Raw genomic sequence first — 14,411 nt, 5'->3', positions numbered from 1 at the left:
AGAGTCAGGGAGGTTCCCTGGCCTGCCCCGGGATAAGGCTGGTGACCATGCCCAGGAGGCAGAAGGGTGGGAGGTACCGCAGGGAGCCGGGCACCCCTGGGATTAGAGCGACTGGAAGCTGACCGCGCACACCCCAGCACTCAACCACCCCCTTGCCAAAACAGGTACTTCCTCATCCACACCCAAGGCCCACCCACCGGAGGGAAAAAATAGCCAGAGTAGGTGGAGGAGAGCAAAAAGCCCGGGACGCTGGTTCCCAGGGCCCCTGACGCTGTCCAGCGCACTGACAAGCCCCGCGTGCCAACATGCACGCGAGCTCCAACCGCGACTGCCAACGCTCGGTGCCGGACACCGGGCAGAGGCGCGGACAGCACTTACCAATCTGTAAGAGGACCGGTGTGACCAACGCCGTCTCCATGGCGTAACAGAACTCCCTGCCAAACATCACGGCCCCGTGCATCACCCACAGGCGCACAGGGATCCGGTCTATGGACCCCTCGCTGATGGTCTCCTCATGGGCGTCCGCACTGCCCGGCTTCTGCAGGTCCGGCAGGGCCACGGGCAGCTCCTGGACTTGCACAGACTCCGAGTCGGCGTTCTGTGGGGCCATTCTCATCACCACCAGAAACATAGATAGAAGCGTGTGTACAGATTTCCTCCGTCTGTACAGAGACTACTATCAGGTATCGTCACGGATAAATGAGAGCGCCTCCTCTCTCCGCGTCAGTCGTGTTCCTCCGGCGAGCGGTGCTTCTATCCCTCCGTGCAGAGAGATCTCTCAGCTTCTCACGGACGGGCGAGGCGCGCAGCAAAACGAAAGGATGTTTGGTCGGACTGTAAGCACACGGCTTGCTGGTTTACTGTGAATTAGAGTTAAAAATCCATAATTGCCATTCAGTTAATACTAGCTCCATCATCGTTATCGAAGCGGTGCTGAAGTTATTGGTCCTGCTACAGAGCGGTGGGAAGGAGACACAGGAAGGGGGTCCGCCGTTGCTCCCCATCGAGGGACGGGTTGATCTGCAAAAGAGGAAAACACCCCAGCGGAGAGTCAGTCGGGGGCGGCCACCATGTGGCCTCCCCCTGCCCCCCCCCTGGCTGTGCTCTGTGGACTGGTCCTGGGCCACCCGGGAGACCCCAACCTCGGACCGCCGCAGCCCTCTGGTGCTGCCTCCGGCTCAGCCCTGGAGAAGACAAACCCTGACTCCTAGAGAAGCGTCTTCTTGTCTGATCTGACCCCGGGCCGGGGTGAGGACAGGACAAAGAACGCAGACCACAGGAGAGAGCTCGGCTTTTGCTCTCGGACAGTGAGAACTAGCAGGAATCAGCAGCCTCCGGGGGTGGGGAGGCAGGGAGGCCCGATAAAGGAGCAGAGATGCCGCCCAGGAGTGGACAGCAGGGAGGCGGGTCGAGCAAGGATGGGCAGCTTGCCACCTGCAGGGCAGGGGCGGTGGGGATGGGGGTGTTCCAAACCCACCAAAAGGCAGCTGAGTGCATGCTGTGGGCTGTCTACAGCAGTGGCCTTTGACCTTGGCGGGTTACGGCCCCTCTCCAGGAGAAAATTGCCCGCATCGCACACTCGAGTATCTTGTCCAGGGGCTCACGGACTCCCAAACCACACACGCCGTTCCTACCGGTGACCAACTCCTGACCCTGGCTCCACATTCCCACTGTCCTGGCGCTTCGACGGGCTTTGGAGTGCATTCTGTACCCACAGGACACACGGCAACAAAGCACCCACCCCGCCCCTCTACTAGAACTTTCCCTCAGAAAGGTTTTAGGAAAATGCAAGGCAGTCTAAGGACGTAGCCCCACCCAACCCGGCACCGGGGTTCTCTTCACCCCGCCCTGCAGGAGAAGAGGGGCCCTGAAATCACACCACTGGCTTCCCATTTTGTTTTAAGGTCAGTCTGTGAGTTGAAATCTTACCGGAGTCCTTCAACAGCTCGTTTACATAAAAATGCTTCTAGTTACTACTCACTTAACCCAGGATGGAACTTCATCAGCTCCTTCTCCCCTTCCCCCCAGAACCGGTGAGCAACCCAGGGCAGCCTTCACAAGGAGCAGCCCCTCGGGGAGCCCCGGAGGCCGTGGCGGGGCCCCAGCCCTTCCCTCACCCCGCCACCATGGCGGCTCCCTCCCGGCCCCTTCCTGCTGCCACGGAACATCTTTGGGGCGCACAGGTACGCGCCCTGTCTTCACGGGTGTGTCCTACACAACCCCTACCCCGCGCCCCTTCGCTTCACTCCGAGACCCCCATCCTCGCGACTGCTCTCAGGACGCCCCGAGTGCCCCCTACCACCTCAGCTCAATCAAAACCAGGGGGTTGAGGGCGCCTGGGTGGCTCAGTCAGTGGAGCATCTGACTCTTGGGGTCCCCTCAGGTCACGGTGCCGAGGTCGTGAGATGGAGCCTGCTTGACACCCTCCCTCTGCCCCCCCCCGCCTTGCGCGCGCCCGCGCGCTCTCTCTCTCTCAAAACAAAACAGAAACAACCAGGACTTCTAACCTCAATCTTTTAAAAAATATGTTATGAAACTACTTCTAGAAAACACAGTAAACAAAACAGCGTTAAAAAGAACAATAAACGCAAGTTGTCCAGCATGAACAATCACCAATACCCGCTGCTCCCACTCCCTCGCTACCTTGGGAGGGATCCCTGTCCTAAGAAAATGGAAGAGAAGAAATCCGTTTGTCAACCCGTCAATCTTCTACCAAAATAGGATCCGTGGCTTTTGTGGGTTTTTCTTAAAGATTTTATTTATTTATTTGTCAGAGAGAGCCAGCGAGCACAGGCAGGCAGAGGCAAGGGCAGAAGCAGGTTCCCCGCCAAGCAAGGAGCCCAATGCGGGGCTCCATCTCAGGACAGGGGGATCATGACCTGAGTGGAAGGACGCCGCTCATCCAACTGAGCCCCCCCAGGCGTCCCTGGGTCCACAGTTTTAAATGTCTTTTTCCACCAAATAAGATAGATCGTTTTTATGTGAGGGACATGAACCCCAGACAGGTTTCCAAAGCCCACAGTGATGACCTGGGGTTTTAGGGGCAGGAATGACGATCATCGTTTTCCAAGAACCCTAGCGACTTCGTCACGAACATTGAGCCGTCCAGCTCAGCCCCGGCACTGCCCAGGGCTGCCGCCATCCTGACCCCCGCGCCTGAGCAAGGGTGGCCTCTGCCAAGGCTACGTCCACACCAGCGAGAAATCAGGCGGCCAAGCTCCACACTAGGTATCTGCGAGCTCTTCAAAGGCCCTGGTCTCCGGGAACTCTGCCGCTCTGAGGACAGCAGCCGGCGTCTGGACAGGTTCCCGGCTGGCCCAGCGTGGGTGGGGGCCAGGCCGCCGCTCGGCACAGCCCCCCAGTAGGGAATGATCTGGCCCCCAGGGTCAACCGGATCAAAGCTGAGAAACTGTTTGAAGGTTATTATGAAATGGGGAAAAGGCTCCTCCAGAAATGCCGAAACATTACATTTTACACTATTACATTTTGAATCCATCAACTGGGCCAGATGTGGCAAACTCAACGTCACCGCCTCTTCGTGGAACCCAATCAGTCGTTGCTCAAAGTGGACGGGAAATGCCGGCGGGCCCAAGCCACACCCTCCCAGAGCGGGAGGAGGTGGCCTCTGAGATGTGGCCTGCGCCACGGAGAAGGGTGCCAGCAGTTCCCTCCCGAGAGCCTAAGCATCTCTGCGGAATTCTCCAGAAAGCCCCAGCTCGCCGCCACAGTCTCTGGCGACATGTGCTCAGGTGGCGTGTCTGAGCCCCCGCCCCCCCCAGGGCTCAGCACTCCCTGGAAATCAGGCTGTGGCCCCACCTGTCATGCGATGGGCTCTGGCCTGTACCTCCGTCACACGACCCCAGCCCAGATAGGGACAAGCTCCCGTGGCAGAGGCGGCCACCCACGCTTCATCTGTCTCTGCACCTCCCAGGTGCCCAGCCACGCAGCAGGAGCCCGGGGAGGTCCCGGGAAGAGCGGATGAACACACGAATGAACGAATGCATGAGGGCCAGCTAACCGCTGACCAGAACGTCCCAGGGGCTGTGCACAGTGGAGACCATCCCCGCCTGCACCACCGCCCAAGCAAGGGGTTAGGCTGCAGGGAGGCGCGCATGAGACAACATGAGCATGGCAGGGGTTTACCTGTCGTTCAGGGAGGCTAGGCATTAACACAGCTGGCTTCCCTCCTGCGCAAGCGCAGTGGCACAGTGACACATGCGACTTCACTGTCCTCTACACTGATGAAAACAACAAACATCGTTAGGGTCTTCAGGGAGTCTGCTCCGTGGGCGGCAGCTAGTAAACAATGAACGTCCGGGCCTCACGGCCCGACAGAGCCCCACATCCGCACTCTCAAGCCAAGGCCGCAGCGCTGCACCAGCGGCACCGTCCCCAGAGCGAAGCCACTGTCCCACTGGTACCTTCCAATGGGGCTTAACTAACAGCCCCGTCAGCAGACAGCAGGCTCCTTCCAGATCTGGCCGAGCCGGTTCAGAGCCAGGCACCCCCAAGACAACACCCGGGCACCCACCAGCAGGTATTACCTGGCGGAGCAGGGCTCTGGCCACTCTCTCTGCGAGCTGGGGGTCTTACAAGCTTTTAGGGGATGACAGAAGACACTTTACAAATCGAGTTTAGGCATCTTACACTTGCAACCAGGAACACTGGGTACCTAAGATGGAAACTGAACAGACCCCATGGCAAGCAAGCCTGTGGGGACGAGCCCATAGAAGGCGGAAGAGCTCGTGTAAGCAATTCCGCTCAAGAGCCACAGTCAGGCGTGTCGGGGCGCTCGGTCGGTTAAGTGGCTGACTCTGGCGTTGGCTCAGGTCATGATCTCCGGGTGGGGAGATGGAGCCCGGCATCAGGCTCCGCGCTTGGCCCAAGTCTGGGAGTCTCTCTCTCTCCCTCTGCCCCTGCCCCTCCCACTCCCACTCGTGTGCTCGCACATCAGTCTGCAAACAAAAGCCGCGGTCAAAACGTCCACAGCACGTGGGAGGTGAACCAGCCAATTCTGAGACCCCCACGAGGGACAGAGCCCGATTCACAGACTCTGGGTCAGGCTATGCACACAGGCTGTGGGTTGTGCAACTCAGCCATTAGTTCACAGTGACATCTCGTGGAGCACATGTGACCCCTCGGACGCATGTTCTTGTGTGTGGTGGGAGGGAAGGATACACCGTCCCCTTCTCACAGCGGCCGTCGGACCGTGGCAATAGCGTTTATCTGGAAGTCCAGTCCTGACACTCTGAGACTTCTCTCTGTCCCCCATCAAATTTCCACCAGTACTTGGGTCTGTTCCCCAGGTCCGCGTTCCGTCCGCCTGTCTGCTGCCCGTGCCCAGCAAGCTGCCGCTGTAAGGACAGAGGGTTCTGGAGTTTTCCGACTCTGCTGGGCCCGTACCCTCCCCCCTCTCACGGCTTCCTTCCCCAGCACTCCCCTATTTCTTCCTGCAGGCTGGGGTACACGCAGACGAGCTTGAAGAGCTGGACTAGCTCGGGAAAGAAGTAGCTTCTGTTGGTAATTCTTACTGTGACTCCATTACTTTTATACATTACTTGAGGAAGGACCCCTAGGTACCCTCAGCCGGAGGAGGACGGGCTTTCTGCCTGCCGGGGACCACCTCAGCGCCTCTCGTGAGAATTTCAAAATACTCTTTCCACAGGCTTTGCACATTTCTTTTTTTTTTGAAGATTTTATTTATTTATTTGACAGAGATCACAAGTAGGCAGAGAGGCAGGCAGAGAGAGAGAGGAGGGAGCAGGCTCCCCGCTGAGCAGAGAAGCCCGACGTGGGGCTTGATCCCAGGACCCTGGGATCATGACCTGAGCCGAAGACAGAGGCTTTAACCCACTGAGCCACCCAGGCACCCCGCTTTGCACATTTCTACTTAAGTTTCTAACGATTTTCTTTTTTTTTCTTTGTGGGCACTGTGAGCAGGATCTTCTCTCCGCCTGTACCCCACCTGCCTGGCCATCCTGCCAGAAGGCTAGGAAGTGTTCTTTGTTCCCGACGAAATCATGCCGCGTTCACTCTGTCAGACAAACTTACCCTGACATAGAACACTTCCAAAACTCTGGCATGTCCCCAAGTGTCCCTTCCCCTACAGTTAAGGCTGATGACTTTCACATTTTAATTTGGTAATCTACTTCTTTAAGTGTCGGAGAACAGACAAAAAGGCTACCACCAAGTTAACAACAGATCAAATGTCACCAAACTACGCATAGTCCCCGCCCTGGCCTAACAGGGTTATTTCCAAAGCTCCTCGGAGACAGAACTCAGGGTCCCCCCCCGTCTGAACCAAACTAAATCACAGCACCGACCGGTTCAGGAGCGAGGGACCAGGACCTGCGCCGCAAGGGCCACATGTGTTCTGGGCATGAAGACTCTGACACAGTCTCCCCTCGCTTGCTCTACTTCGCGGGCCTTCCCAGCAGGACTCCACAAGGAAAGGAAAGGAAGACGGCTTCAAGAAGGAAAGGCAGGAGCTCCCGGGGCAGGTCCCGCCGCCGCTCGCCCATCAGCCGAGCACCTGGGCCGAGGGGGAGTCATCGCACTGAGGGGAGCCACCGACCCCGTAAAAGCAGGTTTGCGCTGCCCACGAGCCTTCTTATCACCAACGGTTTTCTTCAAGGAAGCTGTTTTATATAAATGGTAGACCATTAACCAAAGGAACTAAAACCATAAAATGAGCCATTTCACGCACATCCTTCTGAAGGACCGAACGAAGAAGCCTGAGCTCGAACCTGGCAAACCCGCAGCAGCAGCTGGACGAGGACGGGCCTGCTCCTGCCCCGCAGCGCGGACAAGGGCGTGCTCCCCAGAGCCTCCGCCAGAGCTGCCCAAAGACGTGAAGTCTGGGCTGGGACCCCAGAACCTTCCATCCAGAAGACCCAGAAACACGCTTCAGACAGATTTTCCCCGGCTCGCCTCCGGGGCCCGCGGCAGGGGCTGCCACAGCGTTCAGGGACAGCGACCAGGGTAGGATTTGCAGATGCACTTAGACCAGTGAAACTACCATTGTTCCAATCAACAACTTCCTCTATTGTCCTGTTTCTAATTTAAGGGTAACCGATGCCAGAACACGTGACTTCCTACAATTTGCTCTGTGGAAAGCTGGCTGTGAAGGAACGCCATCAAGCAGTCAACTGCGGAGCCGTTTCGGACAGACCCCACGAGCTCCGGTTCAGCTCCACGATTCCATCCGTCTCTGGGAACGCGGTCGGAGGAGGGAATGCGGGTCGGCGAAGCGACACCAACACCTCCTGCTCCTGCCACCCTCCCCCACCCCCACTCCTGGCAGCGCTCTGGGCCCTGGAGGCAACGGTGACTGCTTTAGGGCAACAGCCGTTGGCTTCGTACCCCCGCCCTTTAAAACCGGCCATCTGTAACCCCGAGACAATCCACACAGCTACCAACTCCTTAAAACGTCATCAACTATTAACCTCCGAGGACCCTGCTGAAGAGCGGCTGTCGGTGCTCAGCCCGCCTCTCTCTCACCAGCGACCCCCCAAAGAACCCGAACCCGCACACAACACAAACACCAGGGAAACCAAAGACCAAAGACCGGCAGCGGGCAATAAGGAAGACCTGCTTTCAGACCAAGAGTGTAAGAAGATGTAAAATCCAATCAAGTTCAACATATCCTTGATAAGAAAGCAGCACTCCGACGGATCTGTTCACAAGGTTATTTCCTGCAGAGTATTCAAGAAATCCCACTGACAGGGGCGCCTGGGTGGCTCAGTAGGTTAAGCCTCTGCCTTCAGCTCGGGTCATGATCTCAGGGTCCTGGGATCGAGTCCCGCATCGGGCTCTCTGCTCAGCGGGGAGCCTGCTTCCTCCTCTCTCTCTCTGCCTACTTGTGATTTCTGTCTGTCAAATAAATAAATAAAATCTTAAAAAAAAAAAAAAAAGAAATCCCACTGACTTCCAACATCAAATCAATGTTGTATCAAGACACAGAGAAGCCAAAGACAGAAAGTATTTGCAAACACGACACATCTGCTGAAGGAGTCTTCTCCAGAATACAGGACGCGCTCAACAACAAGAAAACGAACACCTTGACTTACGAAAGGGCAAGAGAGCCGCAGAGACAGCTCCCTAGAGATACGCGGACAGTGAGTCATCGCGTGAAGACACCCCACGCCACGCAGGATCAGAAACCGGTAAGACAAAACGAGATCCCACGGCGCACCCACGAGAAGGGCCACGGTCCGCGCACAGACAACACCAGGGGCCGGCGAGGACGCCGAGCAGCAGGACCGCTCCCTGGCGGCTCGTGGGAACGCGGGACGGCACGGCCACATGGGAAGACTGGCGCTTTCTCTCAAATTAAACACGCTCTTCCCACGGGGCCCAGCAACCAGGCTCATCGGTATTTACCCAAAGGAGCTGAAAACTTGTGTCCACACGAGAATCTGCACGTGGATGTGTCCAGTTTTATTAACTGCCCAAACCTGGAAGCGACCGCAGCCCCCTTAGGCAGGCGAATGTTTAAGTCAGCCGGGACCCACCCACGCAGTGGGATGTTATCTGTGCAGAAACTAAAGGAGTTCCCAAGCCCCGTAAAGATGTCCAGACCCTTAAATGCATATTGCTAAACGAAAGACGCAGATCCCAAAGGCTACTCTCTGTGTGATTCCAACCCCTTGACACTCCGGGAAGGGCAACACTACGCTAGAGACCGTAAAAGACGTGTGGCTGCCAGGGACGGAGCGGGGTGGCACGGTGGGGAGCAGGGACAGACGCACATGTGCAGAGCAGAGGCATTTCAGGGCGGTGGGACTGCTCCGTAGGGTACCGTAACGGTCCCGTCATGACACACCTGCCCATACCCGCAGAGTGAACAGCGGCGGGGTGACCCTGACCGTGGACTATGGACTTTGGGTAATGATGATGCGTCAGTGCAGGTTTCTGAGCTGTTTTTGTTTTATCCGAGAGCGAGTGAGTGTGAGCAGGAGAAGGGTGGGAAGCAGGGCCCCCGCCGAGCAGGGAGCCGGATGAGGCCGAGTCCCTACAGGACGGTGCTTTCAGATGTGAGAAGGTACTCCCAGGTACAGAACGTTCAGACCGATCACCTCCTGAGTCCTCTCTTGTCAGGGGTTTTGGACTGTGTATTTTCTTTCTTTCTTTTTTTTTTTTAAAGATTTTATTTATTTATTTGACAGAGAGAGATCACAAGTAGACGGAGAGAGAGGCAGAGAGAGGGGGAAGCAGGCTCTGTGCTGAGCAAAGAACCCGATGCAGGACTCGATCCCAGGACCCTGAGATCATGATCTGAGCCGAAGGCAGCAGCTTAACCCACTGAGCCACCCAGGCGCCCCTGGACTGTGTATTTTCTTAACGTAAAGGGCACTTTTTAAAGAATTGGTAAACTATTTTTGAGAATAGTTTAGGTTCGCAGCAAAATTGAGCATCAAGTACCACTTTCTTCCTTCCTTTTTTTTTTAAAAAAGATTTTATTTATTTATGTGAGAGAGAAACAGTGAGAGAGAGCATGAGCGAGGAGAAGGTCAGAGGGAGAAGCAGACTCTCTGTGGAGCTGGGAGCCCGATGCGGGACTCGATCCCGGGACTCCGGGATCATGACCTGAGCCGAAGGCAGTCGTCCAACCAACTGAGCCACCCAGGCATCCTCAAGTACCACTTTCTGTATCTCCCTGTCCTCAGGGAGATGGGAAGCAGCCCCCCTCGAGAGCATTCCCCAGCAGCGTGGCACGCGCACTACAGCAGAGGAACCTGGGGCGCCTGGGGGCTCAGTTAAGCATCTGCCTTCGGCTCAGGTCTCGACCCCGGGGATGCAGGGTCCAGCCCAGCATCCGGCTCCCTGCTCAGCGGGGAGTCTGCTTCTCCCTCTGCGCCCCTCCACCCTCACAAATAAAGTCTTTTTAAAAATAAATGAATAAATCGGGGCGCCTGGGTGGCTCAGTGGGTTAAAACCTCTGCCTTCGGCCCAGGTCATGGTCCCAAGGTCCTGGGATCGAGCCCCACATCGGGCTCTCTGCTCAACAGAGAGCCTGCTTCCTCCTCTCTCTCTGCCTGCCTCTGTGCCTGCTTGTGATCTGTCAAATAAATAAATAAAATCTTTTAAAAAATAAATAAATAAATGAATAAATCAATAAGGCACATGACTTTTGTGGTTGTCCCCAAGCACACAGACCCTCAGTGTCATGCCCCCCACCACATTGCTGGGCTGCCAGATCATGGGCTGGGGTCTCTGAGCAGTGATCAGGCTGTGAGGGTAGAGCCCTGGTGAATGGGGTCCGTGCCCTCATGGAAGACACCCCAGCCACTCTGACTCCTTCCACCTGCACGGTGAGGCCACAGCGAGAAAACGAGTCTGAACCGGGAAGCACGCCCCTCAGACAGACAAAACACCTCCAGGACGGTGAGAATTCCGAGGGTGCTGGCAAGGAGCCCCCCAGCCTGAGGTTGTATGGCAGCCCCGAAGGCCAGAGACCGCGCCCATCGGACACACACCCAGGGCACAGCCCGGCAGGAGACGCTCCCCACGGGTCTGAGGACCATGTGCCGCACTCACGTGACACGGTTATCAACGGCATCCTCCCCCGTCGCCCCGCTCTCCAGTGTCCCGGTTCGGACAGCGCACCGCCTCTCCGAGATCAACGAGCAGAAGCTTAGCTGGGACTTGAACCTTTTCATAACCCAACCTTTGAGTGTTCTGTGTCCCAAGACATAGTGGGGGACGCTTCAGAAACCAAACGCGACCCACGTCGGACCTGACGTCAATCTCTATTTGACTCTGTGGATCGGCTTGCTGGGAACTTGATGTTGGGAAGGGGGGCGGAGGGAGAGATGCGCGCGTCCGCACTGCTGCATTAACAGACCGAGGCAGAGCAGCAAAGGGAATGTGGCAAGAGGCCCCCTGGGAGCAAGGGATGAAAGTGTTCCTGGGCTGTGAACAAGTCAGTCTAATTAAAGTGTTTCTCAATGGAGTCGCATCCCAGCAGGAGGCAGGAGGGGCCCAAGCCCGGGACCCCCCCACGCCCCTCCCAGGCGGCAGCCCCGGTGGTCTCCTCCCCTGTCCTGTTACACACCTGCCCCCTCAAACACATGCCCGACCCCGCACAAATGCCTCCAGCAGAGACCTGGGCCAGGCCACTCCCTCCCCCAGCGGGCCAGGGCACCACACGTGACCATTCAGCAGCAGCCTTGGCCCCACCGTAAGCTCCCGGAGGTGGGGACAGGCCTGCAGGACAGGAAGGAGCAGCTCCAGCCCACATGCCTGGCAAGCAAGACAGCCTCTGGGCTGGCCAGGCCCTTCTGCTTTGCCTTTAGATCCCACAGGCCTGAGGACAGAGCCAGGACCAGCTGTCTGCCTTCCCCCCACTCTGGCCCCCAGGTAAAGGGAGGAGCACATCCCCCGGAGCCTGAGGACACAGCAGACAGCAGGCGCCAACCCTGAGGGCAGAATGGCTCGGACCCCACTGGGTGGTCCAGTGCCTTACCAGTGCAGGCACTCCAGACGGCTAGAAAGAAATGGATTCGTGAGCGCTGAAGGTGGAGGACGAGGGGTGCCTGGGGGGGTTCAATGGGTTACAGCCTCTGCCTTCGGCTCAGGTCATGATCTCAGGGTCCTGGGATCCAGCCCCGCATCGGGCTCTCTGCTCAGCAGGGAGCCTGCTTCCTCCTCTCTCTCTGCCTGCCTCTCTGGCTACTTGTGATCTCTGTCAAATAAATAAATAAAATTTAAAAAAAAAAAAGAAAAAAAGGGTGGAGGACGAGACTAACCCATAATTACCCCATTAGGAAAAGAAAACCGATTTTTAGAACTGCCTCTCCCTTAGAAGAGCTTATTCTCTTCCGAATGGGAAGCAGACATCAGTGTGTCCATGCTAACGAGCAGCTGAGATGGTTTTTTTTAAAGCCTTAAGACTGGCATATTGCGGGGCGCCTGGGTGGCTCAGTGGGTTAAAGCCTCTGCCTTCGGCTCAGGTCATGATCTCAGGATCCTGGGATCGAGCCCCGCATTGGACTCTCTGCTCAGCAGGAGCCTGCTTCCCCCTTCTCTTTCTGCCTGCCTCTCTGCCTACTTGTGATCTCTGTCAAATAAATAAATAAAATCTTTAAATAAAAAAAAAAAAAGACTGGCATATTGCAATTCAAGTAAACTCTCAAAACACACACACTACTTACAGTGTTCTTTCGTTTTAAGGCACCACACCCTCCAAATAAATCACAGCAGCTCCCAATTTCACAGGTGGGTGGAATTTCTCAGGAATTCCTCTGCTTTGATCAAACTGCCTGAGTCCAGGGGCACCTGGAGCATAAAACACGGCCCGGCCACGCCTCACAGGCAGCGTCCTCCCGCCCAGGCCCCGCCACCTGCTAGGGCTCTCGTGCTGGGTCCGACGCCAGGGCACTCGAGGGGACTGGTCCCGGCCCAGCTGGGAGGCCTCCGCTGGGCCTGCATTCTTAGCAGTACATCACAGACACCAAGAGGCCTTCCCCCCTCCAGTGCAGTGCCCAGGAGGACTTGATCTGTCCCATCGTCCTGATCCCCACAGGGCCCTGGGGTTACACCTCCCGTGGGTGGGGAGGGCAGAATACACATCCAAGCTAAATCAGCAGACTCCACAGTCTACGTGATGGTACATATTTTGAAGGTTGGACCAAATCAAAGCACTATTCTTCCCCAATTTTAGGGGGCAAGGCATTAGGACCAACCCCAAGGACCTCTCTACACAGAATCCGTCCGCACTTCGTGCTACAACAAGCTGCTCCCTGATACGAGGAACACAGCCAGCATCCAACCCTCAGAAGGCAAGGGCAAGTTCGTTTAGGAGGAGGTTATGCTGAACGAGGACAAACTGCCCCCAGAGGAAAATATTCCCTGAAATGTTTGCCTTCTGCTAAAATACAGAAACTTTCTCCTATAAATACTTTCTACCTCTGGCCTTCAGAGACTTTTCCCAGATTTGCATCATCAACTCAGTGGGATGGGTTTTGTTTCTTAATTAAAAGGCAGCACGCGGTTTCCTTCCCCTGCCCGTCTTCTCCGTGTCCCGAGCAAACCACTGGCGTCCGCAGAAGCTTCGGCTGCCATGGAAACAAGAGCGTGGCCGCGTACCGCGCAGAGCAAAGCCTCAGGACCGCCGGCAATGCCGAGGGGCAGCCGCGGTCAGCACTTGGAGCAGCTCTGATCGGGCACGGTCCTCATCTGGGGGCACAGCCAGGCGCACACGGACGCCTCTCCAGGCCACGGACCAGAGAGGCTGCAAGCTGCCTCGGGACACTCGTAACCACTGAACGGTATTAAAACATAAAAACACGAACGCCTCACGTTACAAACACATCTCTGAGAGCCAGCAGAATGAGGGAGAACCACTAGCCACTCTGCCAAGACACAACGAAACCCTGAGACCTTTTGCCAGCATTTATAGGTCAAACGAAAGCAAAGCAGTTTCCAGGTTCCGCTTTTATCCTAAGGCAAGAAGGCCGCGGAGCCACGGAGTCAGACACTGGTCTGACAATATGGAATGACTTGAATTATGGGCCACATTGTCAGGTGAACGCAAAATGCCTGTTCTGGGCTTTTTGCTTTTTTTTTTTTAAGATTTTATTTATTTATGTGACAGAGATCACAAGCAGGCAGAGAGGCAGGCAGAAAGAGAGGGGGAAGCAGGCTCCCTCTCCATTGAGCAGAGAGCCCGATGCGGGACCCGATCCCAGGACCCTGAGTTCATGACCTGAGCTGAAGGCAGAGCCTTTAACCCACTGAGCCACCCAGGCGCCCCAAAATGCCCATTTCTAAAGAACGGAAGTAGGAAATCTATTTGAGAAATGGCAAAACCAAACCTAGTTTTCTTATAAAAGGTCAAGTGCTGGTTAATGAGTAGAACTTATATGCGCTCAATATATGCCTGGAATCAAAATTGCTCTTAATTTCTAAGAAGTACAAGGACAGCAGCAATGCGGGTCCTGTCTCCCTCCATACACATGACGCCAGAGACCCAGGTCGGCGATGTTCACGGATGGGACAGGTCGTGTCTACACCAATGGGCAGCACGCATCGCTGAACCACTAAAAACGCTGTCTTTTGTATTTCTATGCACTTCATAAATCCCTCCATCTCACAACTCCTTACGACACCTACAGTTGGTTTTACATCAAGAAGCACGGGGTCCCGGGACCCCAAGGGGGAGCCCTGCCCAGAGTCCCAGGGAAGGCCGGGCACCGACGAGGGCAGGGCGGCCATTCCCCCTGACCGCCCCCCCCCAGCCCAGGGAAGAGGCTGGGAGCAGAGACAATCTCTTACAGAGGGGGGAAGGGGGGACAGGAGGCTGCTCTAGTTTTCTCAACAGCATAAGTCAGACTCTACCTCCACAGGCAAGTCTAACCCCTTAACCTGGAGGCTCCCTGATTTTCTGGGACAAAGAAACCCTGTCTGGT

At 56.2% G+C, this 14,411-nt stretch overlaps 1 protein-coding gene across 2 annotated transcripts in view; it reads right to left on the bottom strand.

Annotated features, from left to right (window-relative positions):
* The window catches only part of SLC45A4 (solute carrier family 45 member 4), a 71,370-nt gene that overhangs the window by 28,566 nt on the left and 28,393 nt on the right, over positions 1 to 14,411 (bottom strand). For both annotated transcript variants that reach the window (XM_082720681.1, XM_082720680.1), the window contains exon 2: positions 379 to 1,020. In XM_082720681.1, the coding sequence (XP_082576807.1) occupies positions 379 to 631 (253 nt within the window). In that variant the 5' untranslated portion in view covers positions 632 to 1,020. The remainder of the gene's footprint in view (positions 1 to 378; positions 1,021 to 14,411) is intronic.

This window comes from Mustela nivalis, assembly GCF_964662115.1.
Source record: "Mustela nivalis genome assembly, chromosome: 2".
In the NCBI taxonomy this organism is placed as follows: domain Eukaryota; kingdom Metazoa; phylum Chordata; class Mammalia; order Carnivora; family Mustelidae; genus Mustela; species Mustela nivalis.
The sequence above is the reverse complement of the archived record's forward strand: the minus strand, read 5'-3'. Positions and strand labels throughout refer to the sequence as shown.